Here is a 21,803-nt window from a genome sequence, read left to right as displayed (position 1 = left end):
TGTGCAAAGCAAGTCTTTTCATGGAGGCGTAATTAAAAGGGTCGGCGAGGCTTTTATGGCACACGTTAGAGCAGAAATTAGCCAATTACCATTTCTGTTTGAGGGGTGAAATGACCATCACTGCGCCTGGCTCTCTTTTATGTGTCCCACTTAATGGTTTTTAAAGCTCCCCCCCAAATATTTAGTATTCCAAGCCCAAAGAGAGAGACCCAAAGCAAATTACCAGAGCAATATATCTGTCCTCAGACAAGAATTACTGTATAACACAACAAATAGAAAGAGAATTTCCTCTCATATCCTAAATGTCCTGTGTTATATTAAGTGAGGCATTTGTTTCTCTGTATTCTGGCAAAGTTGGAAAAGAATGAAATTTATCTTTTTGAATTTTCAGCAAATGACAAACTAATTCATTTTATTCCATATCACTCTGGCTTAGGAGGCACTGTAGCTTGAAAGGCTGTCTGTATGTTGGGACTGACAACTGTAACAAAAACTAACTTTTAACTGTAAAATCAACTTTGGATTGAATTACCCATTGCCTTTTAAAGTAAGATTAATTCCACAGAATAAAACTGGTGTTTTTGGTTCTCATCAGTCTTTCAGAGGAGTAAGATTAATGTATGAACTGGGTAGAGTGACTGCGCCACCCTGTGGTTCAAGTGAGTTCAACACGTAAAGAAGGAAACCTTATTTAACCTCATGCGATGGCTGAAGTTGGTTTGAAAGCTGCTAAAATCAGCTATAAATAGACATTCTTAAGTGCTTAATTGTCTGATGACCATGTATATCAAACACTTAACAGTAAGGCACGATGCTGTTGAAGTCAGATAATGTAGATGACTGACAAATCAATGGAAACTTGAATAAATAAATTCAGAAACATATCAAATGTAGATGCTTCCATAGACAGCAGGAGAACTCACTGAGTGGTTTGATGAGTATGAAAATGATATTAATCATACTGTATACTGTGGCCCTCACCAGATCTCAACCCAACTGAACACCAGTGCTTTCTCTTTTAATTTGTGACTCTTTTCTGAAGGTGGTGTGTCAAACATGTCTGTGCAGCTCTGGATGGGATCAGATATTGTGTTGTGACTTTTGGCTATGCCATGACAGAACTTTAATCACTTTCGTAAGTAAAGATCTTTTTGCACTGATGTCATAATTTGAGCGTGTTGGACTGACTATGGACAAAGAAAAATAATTGTCATAAAGTTTTACTGCACCCTTCTAAGCACATAGTGATGAGACTGTAATTGACTCCATTTTATTGTTCTAATGGTACAGGAACAACAAATATTATTCACCTCTGTTCACTAGAAAATGAACATAGTAGTAATGGATAGATGTCATGGCTCTTGTTTTTTTTCCAGTTTTTGTCCACACTGAAGATCACTGAGAAATAGGCTGAAGGGTTTCACTGGATTTAAAGCTAAAATCTGCAGTGCAATTTGCGCCTTATAGAAAGACTGAATATATAACTTAATAAGTTAAGAACTGATGGTCCAAATCTATGTTATTTAATCAACTATTATTCAGTAGTAAATTGAAATAGAACTGTCAAATATAAGCAATAGATTGAAATGAACAGTTTGGTCCACATGCTGTAACAGCACAGACAGTGATGAATTGTATATGCAGGGTTTAAAAGAAAGAAGAAAAGAATGAATGACAAACGTTTTCTGGCTTCATAAGCATTTTAAAGACATTGATATTGATTCATTTATTGCTGTACTGAAAGATATGTGCTAATATGTAGATTTCTGCGACTTCTAATCACTTAAAGGAACGATATCCACTGATGTTGTTTTGAAAAAAATATTTTGAAATGTTTGGTGGATTCATATGAGAAGCAGAAATAGACCAGGTTGGTAGTTCACATATATAACAATGGGATCATGTGTGAAATGAAACAATGATATGTATGGAATAATTTGTAATCTGATAATTTATCATCTAAAACTGCTGCAGTAACCTTTTATCTTAACTCAGTTTCTTTCTTTTAAATTCATTGCTATTTTTTTCACATTTTTTTGTGTATTGTAAGTTTTTTTGTCTTTCCAGGTGAACATATGGGTGGGTTTGGATGTCAGGACTTCTGGTTTATGTTTTCACTGGTTTGTGATACGTTGAAAATCTCTAAGTGCAACTCATCATTGCTGTGCATGGACACTGAAATCCATGTATGATTAATTACAATATAAACGTAATAAGAACAAGCTATTAATTTACACACTAAGACATGAAGGAAGCAGAATAAAAATCTCTTCAACTGAATAGAACAATGTGCAAAAAATCAAAAAGTAATTTTTAAGATGCAGGTGGCCCAGTGGTCTGGGTTGAATACAGTATATTGACAAAATCTTTACAACACACATCCAATATCACAGTAGAATATCTTAAGAAAAAGTTAAATGTAGAAGAATTCATGAATGTACAAGAGTTATGCTGATTACACAGACTGACTTGCTTAAAAAGGGGGCAGTTTTTCATTCAGGCTCTCAGGTTGTAAAGTCAATTCAAAGTCAACATAACTTTCCACATCTCCTCCTCTGTGTCATATTTTAATGCTCTATGACTAAATATATTTTATGTATGACTGAATATAACAGATCTGAAAATTTATGTTTCAAATCCACCACTGAAGTGTTCTCATCTCTCATCTGCAGTTATCACAGGTTTTGGCATTTTTTTGTTTGTTTGTTTGTTGTTTTGTTTTGTTTTGTTTTGTTGTTTTCTTACACATCTCTAGCAGACAAAGGTGCAATAAATTCCTGAAACGGGTATTCCAGTGATTTAGAAAATGTATAAAGTTGGGGGACTCACAAGAGAAAGATTTAAAAAAGAATGGTAAAAACTGAAGGAGCAGGGAAGATATCCTGATTTTCTCTTTCTAGTATGGGTCAAACTCCAAAAACAATATCATGGTACATCATCTGGGTTATTTTTTTCCAGACATTAGAAAGCTCCTTCCAGAGCCACAAAAGAAGCTGTACAACTGTTTACACAAGCTGAGTAGTAGCTCACTCATTTTTACAAGTGAACTGAACAATTTGAAACATATGAAAACAAGGGAACTGTGTGGATAGCATGCTCAATATCCCAGGTGACCAATTTCCATAATGTAATGTCAGATTATATATCAGGTTGTGGAAAGGCAATACAATACTGAAACAATGTGTTTGCAAGCAATTAGGTTTTTTTTTTTTTGTTTGTTTGTTTTGTTTTTTTACAAAAGGCTCAACAGCAGAGAAAGGGGCAATCTTCTGCTCTTCTGCATTTTATCCACTAGATGTCGCAGTCTGACAACAGATCTCATGTTACTGTTTATCAAGGAGAAAGTTGAGTAAAAATGGTCTAGTGATTTTCTCCTACAAGAGGGATTAAAAGATCTTATAATTTTAGATAATTATGTAATTTAGCATGTAGTTTGGCCCTCAGCCTGAGCTGAGTGATGGTGTCTATAGGAAGACTTGTCTTTCTGTGAATTAAGCAGAATAATGTATGTCTGCATGACCCTACAGCTTGTGTTAGAAGGAGTGTATACACCTGCAGTCTCTAGGCGCTTTTGCAGCTGCAGTGAGGCCTCTGAGCAACAAAGAGCAGATAAGGAGACACACAGGATAAACTGTCAGTTTGCATGTAACAATGGGCGCCTTATTTGTGGAAATGGTAGGCTGAAAGGAACAGACAGAGGTTACCATAGTTAACATTGTTTTTTATTTTTTACTATATAACTCTATAACTTTTTTTTAACCCTATCCCTTTTTTTTAACTTTACACATGCAGTAGGTATCAATAGTGCAGATTTGCACTCTTAGGTGTTTTCCACATACAGAAGGTGGCTCAGTTTCTTTGGAGCTCTTTAGCACCACCAAGGTGCTTAATCCTCTTCTCTCAGCCTAAATCTGTCTCTCTGTATGTGAGTTTATCCAATTCAGCAAGTGTCATTGCATTATACTGCCCCACATTCTGACTACTCTCCCCAAAGCAACAAAAAAGACCTTACATAGATTTGGTGCACATGTTTTTAATTGAAAATATGATGTGCATACATTACTGTTCAGTGTTGTGCTGAACACATAGTTAACTTAATATACCAATCATCTAGCTATGCCCATAAACAACCATACAGGTATAAAACACTGCAGGATTGTCCACAACCAAAGTGGAAACACTGTTTGGCCCTTTTTTAATTCACTACTCTGTCTACCAACATAAAGCTACTGGCAGGAGAAAGGGGTTCATTAGTTTCTGCTACATATTGAGCGATACTGTATGGCTATCATATAGCTTTTAATACAACCTCATAGGCAAAGATCACTCTCTAGTTGCCAACTTTTGTGAGACAAAAAATACATCAGTTTTAAAATTAGTTTTAAGATTCCACGGAGTGATTGTACTTTGAAGGTATAGATTTGTTGGTCATCAGTATATCACCTACCTTTCTTTTTTTTATATGTGTTTTTTCCTTACCTGCAGTGTTTTTGTGGTCAAGTTTGTGTGTTTCTTGAGTTTCTTCCACTGTAAATTAAAAATGTAATGTAAGATTAAAAACTGAATAGCATCTATTTGTGGGCTATTTAATGTTAAAATATCGAGAGAAGTGACATCTTTCTTCGAGCTGACTGACGGCCTTGTATGGAAGCAAAGGAAGGCCATGATAATTAGAATTTTACAAGCAATTGAATACCCAATACCCACATTTAAATTTTGTTATATTTCCACTATGTCCATTGAAATAATTTCCTTAACTAAATTTATATGGTTTCAATTCCTGCCTTTTCCAGATTTGTTTTTTTTATTATTTTGCAATTGCAAAAACATTCCCCTTCCCAGAATCACAAATCCTGACAGAAAATTCAAGTGTTTCCGATCACAAAACTTAATATTTGTTATCTTTGTAAAATCCTCCTCAGCATGTATCTGAATCAACTGAACCAACTCTGTGATTTCAACACAGCACTCTGGTTTAAACCCCAGACCTGCCTTGCTTAGGTGTCCTAAAGCAAGTTATAAATCCTTGTGTTGTTCTGCAGAGAAACAAGTGAAAACATATCTTAAATATCATGTCATATCAATGTTTAATAACCTCTCATTGTTCAGCAATACAAGGCCAAGAATCATGGGTTTACTTATACTCATACTTGTGTTCATTGACAATGAATCTATCAGCTGCTCATAGAGTTACTGTTGTTCAAGTGGATAGTTTTAGAGGTGCCAGACTTCTGCAAACTGATAAAAGAATTTGGTCTTCACCAAATTTTAATTTTGTTTTGATTTATTTTCACATCACTGTCAAATATAATGACATGTTTACTGGAGGTTCAAGTCTGACTAATGTACATGGCACAGATGCAACAAAGTGAATCAAAGTGAAACCAAATGCAAAGTGTCTCAGTAAGGCGTTGCTTCACCACAAGCTTCAATAACAGCTTCAGGGCAATTTCCAAGTCTGTGTAACTCTACTGAGAGTTGTTAAAAACTACAAACCAAGCCAGAAATCTTGGTGTGGTCAGACCACACTCAGACCTAAATTTAAACAGCCACATTAGGACAATTACAAAGTCAGCCTACTATCACCTGAAGAATATATCAAGAATTAAAGGACTTATGTTTCAGCAGGATTTGGAAAAACTTGTCCATGCATTTATCTTCGGTAGACTTGACTACTGTAACGCTGTCTTCACAGGTCTCCCTAAAAAATCGATCAGACAGCTGCAGCTGATTCACTAAGACCAAGAAAGTGGATCATATAACTTCAGTTCTCAGATCTTTACGCTGGCTTCCTGTCTGTCAAAGAATTGACTTTAATATACTGCTGTTGGTTTATAAAGCACTGAATGGTTTAGGGCCAAAATACATTTCTGATCTGCTGCTACATTATGAACCATCCAGACCTCTCAGGTTGTGTGGGACAGGTCTGCTTTCTGTCCCCAGAGTAAAAACTAAACATGGAGAAGCAGCGTTCAGTTTTTATGCTCCACATATCTGGAACAAACTCCCAGAAAACTGCAGGTCTGCTGCAACTCTCAGTTCTTTTAAATCACAACTGAAGACTTTTCTGTTTGCCGCTGCCTTTTATTAAACCAAATTTGAGGATTAATATTTTACACTCCACTGTAACTTTATTCTCTTGTTGTATCTGTTTTATTCCCTTTTGACTTCTTTTTATTTCCAAATTTAACACTTTTTAATTGTTTTTATATGTTTTTTTAATTGTGTTGCTTTTATATTCTGTTGATGCCTTTTACGCTCTATGTAAAGCACTTTGAATTGCCTTGTTGTTGAAATGTGCTATACATATACTTGCCTTGCCTTGCATTGTCTCGCCTTGCCTTACTGGAGGGATGACAAACATTCTTCCAGAATATGTTTCCTCATTGATTTGGTGATGGTGTTGGAGAGCATAACACTCCAAAATCCCCTCTCATGGGTGTTCAGTTAGATTGAGATGTAGTGACTGTTAAGGCCATAGCATATATATTCACATCATTTACATCACATAAGGCAGTGAGCCCTTGTGTATGTATGGAAGCATCAGCAATCATTATGTTTCTGCACTCATTTATTCTGTCTTTGTCACCCATCTACATACTGCAGTGTTATAGTGTGTACTGTACACATGGTATGGTATAGCATACTATAATACAGAGATGGAAGGTTAGTAGTTAGGAGGTAGTTACTCTACTGTACTTCAATGTAGTTTTGATGCACTTTACTTAATATTTCCACTTAATGCTACTTTACACTTCTACTCCACAACATTTAAGATGCGAACATTGTACTTTTTATTCCACCTCATTTATTTGATAGCTGTGACTTTACATACAGAATATATGATATTATATATTATAACATATAATGCATTATTATATACAGTATATACTGTATATAAACTTCCCAACAGCATAGCCTATAAAGTAGTTAAGACTAACTCCATCCTCACCAGCTTCTGTACAATACAAAAATGTTGATACATGTTATTGAATCAGTAATAACCATCAAATAATATAATATATTTAGTAATATATTACTAAAAGTGGTAATTCTGCTGCATAATGAACATTTTTGATACTTTAAATAAACTTTGTGGTGCTTTGACTTTAGAAAAAAATAAATAATAGACTTTTATTTCCAGTGGAGTATTTTACTGTGGGGTATTTCCACCTTTACTAAAGGATCTAAATACTTTATCCACCACTGTTATAATAGTTTATATTACAGTACAGTATAGCATAGTATAGTACAGTATAGTATAGTACAGTATAGTACAGTACAGTACAGTACAGTACGGTATAGTATAGTATAGTATAGTATAGTGCAGTACAGTATATTATAGTATAGTATAGTATAGTATAGTATAGTATAGTACAGTTCAGTATAGTATAGTATAGTATAGTATAGTATAGTATAGTACAGTTCAGTATAGTATAGTATAGTATAGTATAGTGCAATACAGTACAATATAGTATAGTATAGTACAGTTCAGTATAGTATAGTATAGTATAGTATAGTATAGTATAGTGCAATACAGTACAATATAGTATAGTACAGTAGCACAAGTTAATGTAATACAACTGCATTTTATTAGGTCAAACCGTATGTGAGTAAAATATATTTTTAATGATTATTTCATCATTGGATATTGGTCATAACAGGGTATTCAAAGCTGTGGGAACAAATTGTTCTGTTTATAAAACTGGGCTTTAGGGTCACTAGAGGGCGCACTATTTGTTTATCACTTCCAGTCACAAAAAGTGTCTTTTTCTCTTTCTCTCTCTCTCTCTCTCTCTCTCTCTCTCTCTCTCTCTCTCTCTCTCTCTCTCTCTCTCTCTCTCTCTCTCTCTCTCTCTCTCTTTCTCTTTGTCACATTTAACATCCTATTTGAATCGCTATCGCTGTCTGGCTGTGTTTTTTCCGTGCTTCGCATACGTTGGTGAAAGGTTAACCAGAGTTAAAAGCGTCTCTGTGGGATTTCTCCTTTTGTTATGACCGCACAGAGCCCATCACGACCTGATCACGTTCCCCTGCAGCCAATCAGAGGCGGCGGAGAAGCTCAGCAGCGCTATAAATGCACCGTAGAAGCGCTGGATGAAGTAGGAATGAACAACAATAGACACCTTCAGACCGACCAAACATCTAGAGGCTGTTTTGACCTTTTGATATTTGTCTACACTTAACATAAGGTAAGCTGTATCGGTCACTGAGATGTATAAAGACTGCTGGATTTATTTCTACAAGGCGGTTTGTTTTCTGTTGGTGCGCTGCTGAAAGTTTCCCTTTGTTTCAACCTGTTATTTCAATGTGTAGATGTTTACTTTTTCCTAATACACACAGTTAAATGCTACTATATTTGTATGTATTTTGCACATTTTATGCCTATATAAAAGCTCGTATTATTTGAATCAGAGCAACAGATGATCAGACAGGTTGTGTCCTGAATCACTGATGGTGCTGTTGTGTAATCAGTCATAATGTGGTTATACTGCCATGGGGATTTTCCTGGCCAATAACACTCACTACAACCTTATTTTTGTCAGCCTTATGTTTTTTTCTCTCTCACACTATCTTACATGCGCAATCAAATATAGTGGCTCCACTGTGATCAGTAGTGAAGCTCATCATCTGATCTCTTTACTCTGTAGGTGTCTGGGTCAAAAAAATGGCCACCTCAGCAAGTTCAAAACTGAACAAAGCTGTTAAGCAGCAGTACATGGATCTCCCTCAAGGAGACAAAGTCCAAGCCATGTACATCTGGATCGATGGATCTGGAGAAGGACTGCGCTGCAAGACCAGGACGCTGGATTCTGAACCCAAGACAATTGAGGGTAAGATCTGGCTCCAATCTGATCAGTAACAACAACCATAACATTGTTTTGTAAGATTTTAAAGTTAATCATTGATTTCTGCTGTCTTTCTCTGTCAGATCTTCCTGAGTGGAACTTCGACGGCTCCAGCACCTACCAGTCAGAGGGCTCCAATAGCGACATGTTCCTAATACCTGCAGCCATGTTCAGGGACCCGTTCAGGAAAGACCCCAACAAGCTGGTGCTCTGTGAAGTGCTCAAGTACAACCGCAAGCCTGCAGGTATGAATGCAGTTAAAAACTGAACATTTCTGGGGTTAGAGCTGTCTTGTATTTCAGCTAATCTCTGCCTGCTGTTCCAACAGAGACCAATCTGCGCCAAACCTGTAAACAGATCATGAGCATGGTGGAAAATAGTCACCCGTGGTTCGGTATGGAGCAGGAGTACACTATCCTGGGCACAGACGGACATCCCTTCGGCTGGCCCTCCAACGGCTTCCCAGGTCCACAAGGTGAGTCTTAGGTTGCCAGCTTGACTCATTTAAAGACAAAAAAAGTAATACATTAAATATCCCAATGGCCAACTGAGCCTTAATATGGAGTTTCTTTCTACCTGTTTAGGTCCTTATTACTGTGGAGTTGGAGCAGATAAGGCATATGGACGAGACATAGTGGAGGCGCATTACAGAGCCTGTCTGTATGCTGGGGTTGACATTTGTGGCACCAATGCTGAAGTCATGCCAGCTCAGGTATTGTGTCATTGTTTTTATTTTTAAATTGACACACTTTCACAGCAAATGCCGTTTTATGTTTTTGGAGAAAAAAAATGGAATTTCTTTAAAATAAAACAAATATAGAGAATAAATAAGCCACAGTGGTAAAATGGTGAATAACAGTTAATAATCAAAGTAAGCTTTCTCTGCAGCTTCTCATGCTGTCTGCTGTGTTTCAGTGGGAGTTCCAGGTTGGGCCTTGTGAAGGTATCAACATGGGGGACCATCTTTGGGTTGCTCGCTTCATCCTTCACAGAGTTTGTGAGGATTTCGGTGTGGTGGTATCCTTTGACCCCAAACCAATCTCAGGGAACTGGAACGGTGCTGGCTGCCACACCAACTTCAGCACAAAAGAGATGCGAGAGGATGGTGGACTGAAGTAAGAATGAGTTTTAATTGTTTCACTGTATCAAATATTGTTTTAAGTGTGTTTCTAAGTCCCTTTTCTCTCCACAGAATCATCGAGGAGTCAATTGATAGGCTGGGGAAGAGACACAGGTACCACATCCGGGCGTACGATCCCAAAGGAGGGCTAGACAACGCCAGGCGTCTGACTGGTCATCACGAAACCTCAAACATTGACGAGTTCTCTGCCGGCGTGGCCAACCGTGGCGCCAGCATCCGCATCCCTCGCTCAGTGGGGCAGGACAAGAAGGGTTACTTCGAGGACCGCCGTCCATCTGCCAACTGCGACCCTTACATTGTCACAGAGGCTCTGGTGCGCACATGTTTACTCAAAGAAGAGGGAGAGGAGCCCACAGATTACAGCAAATGAACAGTCTGAGAAGAAGTGTCATTACCAGTACTATATTTAGCCTTGTCTGTTCCAAGACTCCAAGACTCGATCTTTAACTTTTTTGAATTTTTTTACTTGACAGATGAAACAATGATTGAGGTATCCCTGCATTCTATCAATCCAGTTGTATGCAGCAGTTCTTTACCTCTGACACAAATACTGCCTTTTTGTCAACAACAGTGTATTTTGTCATGGTAGTTGATGATTTATACAGAATTTCATTATTGTAATATGTTTAACTTGTACTAATGAAAAACTGTCAATGAGAGCAGCAAGATTGTGCTGCCGATCTTGTAACTGACCCAAAGGATCCCAAAGGCATTTGAATGTTTTCAGCAGTCTTGACCTCACTGTCACACTGGTGGTTTGATCATGTTGTGAATTGATGAGGTCATTATGTAAGTCAGTCTACTTTTTGTGTTTTCTTTTTTAACAATGCATGTCTGTTTTGTCTGTTTTTTTTTCATTTGTAATTGCCACTTGCAAAAAAACATCTTTAATAAACAGCTAACATTTTTACAACTGTAGTTTGACCCCAGTTTAATCCCACATATATCCTGTGTCGCCTGTAGTTATATTCCAGACACCAGTGCGTCAGATCCAGACTATCAGCTGATACAAATCTGTGAAATGTGATCGGTGTTAAAGGGAAAGTGCTCTGTAATGTTTAACAAATGGTGGTTAATTAAGACAGGGAACATCCCTATCCTCTTATTTATTTGAACAGCTGATCAGACCAAGTGACTACCATCAGTAGAAAATTAACATGATGTCAAACCTTTAAAAGGGTTTTGACAGATTCATTATTTACTGTAAAAGTGATGACAGCAGGCATGTGAGCACACTGACTTGGCTGACTTCTGAAGGGTATCACTTTTGTATAGCACAGGTCATTCCAGAAATAGTGCGTGTGACTGCTTGGTATGTTGTTTTGACAGAACCCTCAATAACCTATGGACTAGTTTTTAAAGTAGGCCAGGAAAGTAAAGGGATGATGGGTGTTTCCTTCCAAAATCTGTCAGAGGACCTGAGAACCTATGGAGAAGGATGGGAACTTATTTTGTGCAGTTAGTCGTACATTTGTACCGCATCACACACTGTATTAGACAAGTTGCTTAAACAAGTTTAGGTAACTAATGCAATTTGGTAAATAGGGTTAGACTCTATCAGGGTTATGTAACAACAACTTTAACTGATTATCAAAACGTAAAGATGCTCTCTGAACATGTGTTCATTCATACAAAAATACTTTGAATAATAAAAATACAAAGAAGTTAAAAAAAGAAAGTTTAATAGACTTACAAATTGTAAGCATATCACCTCCTCCTTCATTGAAATCCAGAATCATTACACAAATATGCTTTGTTACAAACATTTAGCTGCTACATGCAATATGTCTTTTTCTTCACAGAAAAGTCCGTTCTCACTGTATGTGCACTGCGGGATTCACATTTCTAGATTACATTTGTATAAGTTGCATACTGGACCACAGTTGGCTTTTAAATTAGCTGTGATGTCACAAGTCCTGCTTGTACATACATGTGTAAACTCAAATTTAAGGTAAGCAAAGAAAAGCTTTCCCCCTTCAAAAAATGAATTAGTGTCAAACTCTGCACATATGTCATTCTGCACAGTGAAGCTCAAACATCCAGCTGCAGAAACAATAATAAAAATGCATTATTGAGTGGGGGGAGACTTTAATTCAAGGCTGATAATTTTAACCTGTCATCACAGTGAAAGGCTATACTTCTCACCATGTTGTTTTTATTGTAACCTACACTGTCTGATTCAATGTTGTCCATGTTGTTTTTATTGTAACCTACACTGTCTGATTCAATGTTGTGACTGCTTCTATTGTGACTTTTATGTTACACATGTCATGTGGGGCATCTTATTCCGTAACTATCGGTATAAACTTGGTTTGAAAACAGATGAACTGTACAGTAAACATACAGTATGTACTGATCTGATGAGGGTGAGTCATTCCCCGCATTCAGGCCCATGCATGTTACTTGCCAAAACCAGAGAATCAGATGCTCACGAGGGAATTCATGCAAATGTATTTAGCTCAGTCAACAATCTTAAAGGGATATTTATCATTTATTTGAGTTTTAGTCAGAAGTGTTCATCATTTGTCCCATTGTGGCAAAGGTTTCTCCATTTTTAAGGTATTTATGCAAGTTCATCAGGCCGTCCTCCGTACATTTATTACACATTTATGATGAATTCTATTCGATTTGACCTACTTTGCATTACTGCTAATCATTACTTCAAAGCATGTTGTAGTGTGTTAATTTTTTAAATGCATTTTCCTACCTCCTAGGCAGCCGCTGGTGTCCATTTATTTCACTCTAGCATGAAAATCAATTTGCAAAGATTAGAAACATGCTTGAGTTGGGTAATCCATCACAGAGAATATCATGCCTGCTTTAATTGGGCATAAGACAACATTCTTATTGTAAGAGAAGTTATAAGAGAAGATTTGTGATGTTTGTAATGCATTAAAATGGAAAAATAATGTAATTAGACATAATGAAAGGAGACATAATGTTCAAATTACTGCTATTAAGTATGGTGGGTTTCTGCATCTTGTTTATCTTAGAGTGATTTATCATTTAGGGATTAATCCCTAATTTAACATGAACCATATGTGTTTGAGAGTTTATTTTAGTCCAAGGGCTATGAACTGAGATTACTGGAGTCAGTGGGGTGACGGTGTGGCCTAAAGAGGCTCTCCAGTTGTGTTGTCTTCCATTCTATCTCTTCAATAGTAGTGTCTTTTTCAAGTGTCCTTCAGTAAGATATTGAACCTCTACTCACAAAATCTAGATGTACTTTTTCCACAAGCAGCTAATGAAGGAAAAAGCTGCCATCTCATCCTCATCAGGAACATGTGTATGGATCATGTACAGATATACAGTATATGAGGGAGCAAAGAAGAGCTAATAAGTAATAGAGAAATACATATGAAAGGAAATAAAGGCTGATCCTTACATCAAAAAAGTATTTAGTGCTATAAGGGAAAACATTGTAAGGTTAGGTGGCCCATGCCATGCTTTTACTCATTGATCTGTACAGAATTACACCATGCTCTGCTCTATTAAACTTACCTCCATTCAGGTTCATAAGGTGAACACCTGGGGAAAAAGAAGTACTGTAAACCTAATGCAATCATTTAGTGAGGCTGTGGGTGTGTTTCTGTGATGGTCAAGAACTTGCATTGTGTCAAATTGTGTCAAAAGTAAGGTAAACCAAAAGTGTGTTAGGACCAATTTCATGATTTTGTTTGCTCAGTGTGTGTATTTGGATACAAATGTAAATGAATGCTGACCATCTTTGAAGTAAAAATACTTCTCACTGTGTGAATTAAGACAGTTTGCTCCTCATGTGAATTTGGGGTGTTTCTTCATGTAAGATATCAGGTTTGCAACCAAAATGAAGTTCTGCATATGGGCTCTATCACAGCAATGTTGTGCAAAGTCTGATGAGCCAGACACATTTCAGTTTAGATCCATAAAGTGACTATATAGTATAAAGTTGCAGTGCAGCTCTGTATTTTCTTCCCCCTGACTTAGCATGTATGTCATTAGAGAAACTGGAGTAACAGTGCCTGCAGTGGTGTGTGCTTGCAGCAGTGTATTTGACAGCAACAAACCAAACTTGATGTAGTTTTGAGTTTACTGTCAAATGAAGGAGTCCAAATCAGTTTGAACAGGCCTCCTTAAACTATGTCCACAAGCTGGAGCTCAGGAAATGTTGTTGTATGTAAATTCCATTTGTAGAGAGCGAGATTAGACAAATCACAGATATGTAGTCTGTTGTGTATTTAGTCACTTTTTTAGTTCAATGGAGGAGAAACACTTCTACTACAAAATGAAGTCTAGTGATCAATACTATCGGCAACTGTTGTAGTAATGCCTGAAAAAGTACACATTCTATTGAAATGCATTGTCTAGTGTGTGAATGAACAGTACAACATATTTACTGTTGCACAACCTATTCAAATGTGCCTGTTGCATTAAAAGTGGAGCCCCTCCTCCTTCTCTCCTGTTACTTGACCCCATAGTAACTTGAGTCTGCACAGAGGGGTGTGAAGTGTGTGATTGCACAACATTATGAGGATAAATAATATTTTGGATAAGATAACCTGGGCTGATAAACTGGACAAAGAGGAGGTCTCATGAAGAAAACATAACGCCAAGAACCTCGTTTCCATGGCAGCCTGGAGTCTAAACTCAGGCAATCTGGTGTGTGGAAGAAAGGCGGGGGTGGGGCTCCATACCAGGCTGTTACATAACAACAGGCAGGTCAAGAATATGTATGGTGCACAGAACAAAGAACCTAGTTTTCAAACTGCAACTGTGGTTCTTGAAAACAAAATGTCCAGAAAAGCATATCAAATATCAAGACACGCTACATAAATTCACTCTGCCCTTTTCATCACAAAACACAGACTATTTATTGTAAATAAATGCATCTGAACTGCAATTCAATCAGATGCACTAAAGCTAATTAGATATTTTGAGACCAAACAGCAAATGAAGCACCATGCTTGGCTGCCTTAGGTCTAATCACATCACATGAATGCAGTCTCCTTTGCTTTGGAGGCTCTTTAGCTCCAGCTATCACTGCTATCACCGGTGACAAAAGACTGCCTGTGTTTCTGTCCCACCCATCCCCCTCTTCCTAACCCCCTCCTCCCCCCTGCAGCGGTAGGTTTGGGGACATGTAGTGAAAACCGTCACAGTGTGTCTTGCCTGAAGGTCGGAAACTTGAGCAGCTGTGAAAGCAAAGCCGCACAGTGAGACTGAGAGGTTAGAGAACCCTGGACGGACAATCGTGGATGGAGATCAGACCACCACAAATTGTGGCAAACGTCATCAGTGTTCAAAACAAACACAAGGCAGTTATATGATGAGAACCAACCTGACTGTCATGATTAAATCTGACCTTAAAGCCCAGACCTTATCTGTGAATAGTAGAGTGGATGGAGTTCCTCCAGCTGCATAATAGAACACAATAAGGTTCAATTCAGGTTACATTTAAATTCAGTACAAAAAAAAGTCAGAAATGTTTGGACAAGGAGATTCTTTGAGTGCTTGTGTGCGTGTCCTATTAAGTTTGGCCATCCGGCTGCACGTGCATGACAGCTGACCCAGTGATAAGAAACATGAGAGAGCAGAAAGGCAAATGATGGGCCTAAGAATACACTCAGTACATATTAACATGGAAAACATGAAGTTAACAGGCATGTTTTCAATCTCTAGGATTCATGGGATAAATAAAAAGTTCTGTTTTGCGATTACAGTACCAAAATAACATCTGTTATATTAGAGGCCTGGAATAGAAAAATAACTCTAAAACTATTTCAGTAACTCAGTAACATAAATAGCACAACATGTTGGGAAATACTATTATTATTAACTTTTTATGCTGAGTGTTAGACGAGAAGATTGATACCGCCCTCATATAAGCATCTTCAGTTAGGTCCCATACGTACCTTCATGACAATCACTACAAAGTTGTGATTCATTTTGGGCTCAGAGCTCCTCTCTGTGGTACATACTGTATAAAAAACAGACAGTTTCTACAAAAATGTCACTTTCTATGTCATCAACCATTTGTGAAAAAACTCACTTTGGTGTAAACATTTCTGTCTACACCCATAAGTGAGCAGCTCACAAGACAGGTTAACGAGAAGTTGTTTAAAGTTAACGAGAAAGGACCAAATGCTTTACGGCAAAATGAGGTTTTCCCACCATATGGCTGACACTCACAGAGAAAACATCATGAATTTTAGATTTGTTGCCTGCGTGCAATGGAGTTTTGTGCTGTATCCATATCAATGGGATCATACAGTATGTTTCTGCTTCATGCATGAATAGCATATACAGTAAGTTGACCTGCACTGAAAGTCAAACATGAGAAGTTGTAAACATGACTCAGAGCTTCACCTGTTTTTCTAGTCGCTGTTTGGCAGACAAGACCAGGCTAAACACTTCTCTCATGAAAGTTTTTCTTCCTATCCTGTTTTGCTAGATTCTCCGGTGTCAAGTTGCCAACACTGGGACAAAAAGTTCTCCCACTCGCTTTATTTGTAACATGCGTACATCTGCTGCCTTAAGTTATTTTGTTCTTTGGAAAAAATTTTAAATTGCAACACTGTCTTTTGTAATGAGTTCACATATCAAACAAGCCTTTGCCCTGTAGACAAACTAATCAGCAGCAAACTCCTCTTTAACTATCTTTCTTTCTTTCGCAGTTTATCTGAATGTAATAAAACATCAATCAATCAATGTCAACGTATAGGACTGATATGTTTTAAGCAAAAGTATCCCAAAGCCAGTTGTTTTCATCATTTGATATTATTTACTTGGACTTTTTCTCTGGACTCTAAGTTTCCCCCCAGACCTCTTGTTGTGTCTTCTCCTCCCCTTCTGTCAAATCCTATCCTGCAGTTTACAATCCCCCCTTCCAAGACCTTTAGGAGCTGTGAAGGCAACACAACCCCCATCCGGTAACCACAAAGATAATGGAATTTCACAAAGGTCACACAAGCAAGCACAGGGTGATTAAAAACCAGACAGAGCAATGCCTGTAGGCCTGATACAAGTAGGGCAACCTGAAAAACACCTCAGCTTGCAGTTCTGGGAAAATGCTATCACGGCTCTACCGAAATTGAATTTCTTCATAGGGGGAATTTCCTGAAAAACTGCTATGGTGTTTTGGATTTTGTAAATACAAAATGCCATGATGATGTTTTTAGCTTTCAGTGCCCCAGTGGCAGACAAAGTCTTAACCATGTTAATATTAAGGCTAGTCTTTTCCTGTTAGCCTTAAGCACAAGGTCAGCTGCAGACAGAATGATTTAATACTTCCTTTTATTTTGCAAACTTTTGCAAGCTTTCACATGGCCCTGGTAAGGGTTTGCTATACTGATAACTATAAAAACACATTATTTGTGTTACACTTTCTGAAAGTAAAAGTGCTACACATTAATAAAAGTGGTCTCATTTTGCAATTTTCAGACTATCCTTATTCATATAAAAATTTAAGGTACTCTTCCTAATTTTAGCTGCCGGATGTCCAACAGCTCCGGCAAATCCCCACATTTCGTCCCAGCTCACATGTTTTGCAATCTTTAAAGTTCAGCTGCGAACTGTATTGAGTTTCAAAACAACTACGCAGTCAGCTGGGTGGAAGTTTTGGAATATGGAGATACTGTTGGACACTATAACAAAATGAAGGTGTGAACATTTAAAGGTATACAATGTGTGATATAAACAAAAAGATTACATAATCACCAAAAATCAGAACACATCACTGTAACCTGCTATGACTTCAGGGTTATTAAAACACAGACTAACACTAGACAACAGCTATATCTAAGTTTCAGTATGACCAGTTAACAAACACAAAATGCTTATTTTTCATCAATTAATCAAACTCCTGTATTACTTATTCAAATATACATTTAATTAACATGGTTAAGAAAATACCTATTGGCCCTTTAAGTGGACTAGTTAGAAGTGATCAGGTAATTTACGATAAGCCTTTAATCAACTCAAATCCCATCACTATTGGATGCTTGTCAAATTCTATTGCCAATGGCAGATCAAAAGAAAGACGAATTAGACTTGGCAACTTCAGTCTTTAATAGGCTCCAATTTAAATCCAGAAAAATAGTCGGCTGGAGTCACCAAAAGAGCAAAGAATGAAAATCCATGTAAACTGAGAAAGTACAGGTGTGATAGTAGCTGTAGGTTCAACCAGTCAAATTGCCCTCTTTAAAGACAGAGGTTCAATATGGAGGTAAATGGAAGGAGCAGTTTGTCTCCTAATGCACTAAAGTTAAGAACTGGTACCCCGATGATGAATGTTACAGACTTTAGAGTCAAGTTCTTTATTGACCAGGTTCCCTTCATTCCTTGAACTCACGTACAGCTGGAATAATTTATGACAAAAACAGAAACAGAAAACAGCAAGGTGGCACTTTGAGGAAGGAAACTGCCCTCCACCTGGGAGCAGCAGTTAAACACAGCTTGTGATGGCCAAAAACATTCACTTTTCCTTTGGTATTAGAAAGGAAAATCTCTAATCTGATACTTTTCTTTACTAACATGTTTTTTCTGCAGTGCTTTGGGTCACATCCTTCCACTATATTTAAATGCTACATTAGCGTTGTCAGTTCTGCATGCCACTGACAGTGACAAGCGTGTTAGCTTATTCAACAATATGAACATACTGAACAAGTCATTACAGACATCAGCCTGAGGATGACTGTTTGCAAACTGGTAACTAATTGCTGACATAAACAGCTGACAATGCTACTCTCTGTTTAGATAAGACAAGATGAAAGAGAAAGGCTGAGGTCTGTATCTTATTGTCTGTGTGAGTAGATTAAAATAGTGGTGATCACATCACATGATTAAGACAATGTCTACATTTGAATACATTTGTCTCCTCCCCCTGTCATCACTATCTTGTGTGTCACAAAGGTGTTGATTGAACCCTATTTTGAGGTCTTTGTAGTTGTAGTGTAGTGTTGTATTGGATTATATTCTGTTGTATGGTGTTTGTTATTTTATCCACCGAGTCCTGTACTTCTACTGGCCCCAATGCATAGGTGGTGTAAAGACAGTCATCCAATATAGAATATCAGTTGTGTCATGATAAAAAAAAACAAATAGATAAATAAAATATAATGCTTCATTAAAATCAAGTAATACTACAATAAACATTTGGCCAAAAACGCAAATCTACTTAGGAAGAATACTGTGAAGTAGAAATACATCTAGTCTGTATTAAGAGGCTCAATGTGGGTTGATGCTCTGTAGGGTACATCTTATGCAACTGGATGCATAGCGAAGCAAATCCAACCATTACCACACGGAACAGAGAAAGGAGTTCTGTGGAAAATTCCTAAACCGAGTATGTTCTCAATTAAGGAGGTCTACTCCACCATGAAATTCAAGAACCACCCCCAGAATGACTCGGCACTTTTCCCTGTGCAGTGTGCCACTGTGTTACATGTATCAATGAAATATTCATTCACATCCAACGTTCTAGCAAAGGAGATTGAACTTGATGTATTTAAATCTATTGGTGTCCGCTGATGATCCTCACAGATTGCATGCAAAGTCAAATTCATACTGGTTTTGTTAGGATGAAAGGAAACATTGAAATGATGTAAAGTAATATTTTTATTGAATGAACAGCTTTTGAATGGAGTTCTCAAATTCAGTGTGAGCAAGCATGTTCATGTCCTGTCCATGTTCCTCTTTTATTCTTTGAAGTGGTCATGAGGGTGAAACACTTTCCTGACTGGGGGTCTTGAAGGAACACAAACACCCAGTAAACTAACAAACCACAATCTTTTTAATCCCAACAGGGACGTCCTGGGTGACGCTCCCAAAACTGGTTGTTAGTACAGCTTCAGCATCAGGGTTCATTTATAACGTCACCACAAAAGGCATTTACGTAACATCCACCACAACTTTGTTGTGACAGCTTCCAGTTGACAAACACAGAGATGCCGAGTCAGTCAACATTTCAACTCCCTCACTTCAGTTTGACCTTTTTGTCACTTTTATTGATTTTAAGGCACGACAACAGTAAACATATGCAAAGAGGTACACCTGTGGCAGCTCAGAGTTTAATACAATTTAATTTTTATGCCTTCAAATGGACATGAAACTCCTTTGAAACTGGCAAACTGTTATACAACACATACATATGCACAATGACATAGTTGCATAACTATAACAGATCAAATCAGGAAGAATGTAGTTGCCAGTAATAAGGTCAGCCAACAATTATTATGCTTTTTACTGAGCTACAGCGGTTATTTTCATCAGCCTGCTTTTTGTAATTCTGCTTTTCGTCCAAACGTTTTTCTTCAACTTTAAATGATCACTTACGCCAGTTCTTGTTTTTGTCAATAACGTCCTCGATTTATTTGCATGACATGGTCCTAAATTTGAGTATTACATAAATACAGCCACTGGGTAACGTATGGAGTACTGTTCACTATTTCTGAAAGCTTGGGAATTTACCAGTACATATGTGGTGCTGATGTGTGGGAAACAACAAAGAGGAGAGACACCACAGAGACCAAAACCTGTAGACTACAAGGAACATCTGAGTTTAAAACACAGCTTTGAGAAGGTGATTTGTCAGAGTATTGAATTTCAGCTGGCTTTGCTGGAAAAATATGCACTCACTGCAGACCAGCACTGTCCATTTAATTACAACATCAGTCTCATGAGAACCTTTCAATTACTTAACACATGTGGGCTGTTCAAACCTTGCCTGTCTCCCTACACTGTGAAAGAGAGAAGAAAAGAAACAGACCCCTCTCTGCCAGTGATCACCATGTCAGCCACAGAAGGATTGTGTCCGATTCATGAATCTCATTTCAAGAGACACTCAGAAGAGACAAAGCATTCCAAAAAGATTTCCCCAAACTGATGAATTAAAGAGAATCTCTTACTGAAGAGTAAGAGACTGATTATAGCACAAGCAAATGTCCAACACCGCCATCCTCCTCACTGAATTCTTCCAACATGAAGACCAATCTGTTTGTTATGAATGGTTAATGGTTAGTAAAGGGATATGAGGTCATCTACTGACAAAAAAATGAATTGCAACTTATTTATCAAGACGTGAGAACAAGAAAGGTACATAGTGTTCTCAAAACCACATCATACATAATAAATCCATTCCCCATTTTCATTTTTGAAGCATATTTGGACACAGAAATTAGTTCCTGAAAAATACCGTAATTGAAAACAAAGACCAACTGTGTCCATGAAAAGAGAAGCGGATACATCCTTTTTACTCTCTGATTTAAATGTTAAATTGAGAACATCATGTTATTGTTCAGCAACACACATGTCCACAATGAGATGTATTATAAGATAAAATTTCCATTGAGGGTTTTTGTATGGAGCCGGTGATTTTCCATAATCTGTGGTTCATGTGATCATAAAAACAACTTGTAAACAGCGACATCTTGAGGCCATTATTGGGAAATACTCACGAATTTAAAAAACAAAAAGCCCCTGTAGATTTGCTGTAATTTAAAACGCATCATCAATGATTCAGAATTTAAAAATACAAGTGTGAAAGGGCTGAACTCTCTCCAACATACATTAAACAGACATTTCAATAGAAATATCATTTAAGTTTATTACTTTAGTATTTATTCAGAAACGTGGGCTTCACTGGACTGAATACTTGTCTTAATTGGTGAGTTCATTAACGCGCATGTGACCTCATCACCTAAATTGATAAATTGAAATATCAATGCGCCATGGAGGAAGAACAAACTCAAGTTTAAATAATAGCCGTAGCTAAATATGAGCTTTTTTCACCCTTTTACAAGGTATTTGTTTCGAAATAATAATAATAGTTAATTTAA

The 21,803-nt window shown here is 37.4% G+C and overlaps 1 protein-coding gene across 1 annotated transcript; it reads left to right on the top strand.

Annotated features, from left to right (window-relative positions):
• Positions 1-7,871: 7,871 nt before the first annotated feature.
• On the top strand, positions 7,872-10,908 carry glulb (glutamate-ammonia ligase (glutamine synthase) b). Its single transcript, XM_067597909.1, has 7 exons — positions 7,872-8,192; positions 8,652-8,834; positions 8,933-9,094; positions 9,178-9,324; positions 9,434-9,561; positions 9,765-9,964; positions 10,042-10,908. The coding sequence occupies exons 2-7, from the start codon at positions 8,669-8,671 to the stop codon at positions 10,358-10,360; spliced, it is 1,122 nt and encodes a 373-aa protein (XP_067454010.1). The 5' UTR covers positions 7,872-8,192; positions 8,652-8,668; the 3' UTR covers positions 10,361-10,908.
• Positions 10,909-21,803: the final 10,895 nt, after the last annotated feature.

This window comes from Thunnus thynnus, chromosome 8 (genome assembly GCF_963924715.1).
Source record: "Thunnus thynnus chromosome 8, fThuThy2.1, whole genome shotgun sequence".
NCBI classification, from domain to species: Eukaryota; Metazoa; Chordata; class Actinopteri; order Scombriformes; family Scombridae; genus Thunnus; species Thunnus thynnus.
Note: the sequence above shows the minus strand (reverse complement) of the source record. Positions and strands in the feature narration are given on the sequence as shown.

Bases quoted from the DNA above. Each gene is read 5' to 3' on its own strand.
- glulb (XM_067597909.1), top strand. From the start codon at position 8,669: ATGGCCACCTCAGCAAGTTCAAAACTGAACAAAGCTGTTAAGCAGCAG. The intron at 9,562-9,764 runs GTATTGTGTCAT...GCTGTGTTTCAG, and splicing joins CTGAAGTCATGCCAGCTCAG to TGGGAGTTCCAGGTTGGGCC. The intron at 9,965-10,041 runs GTAAGAATGAGT...TTCTCTCCACAG, and splicing joins CGAGAGGATGGTGGACTGAA to AATCATCGAGGAGTCAATTG.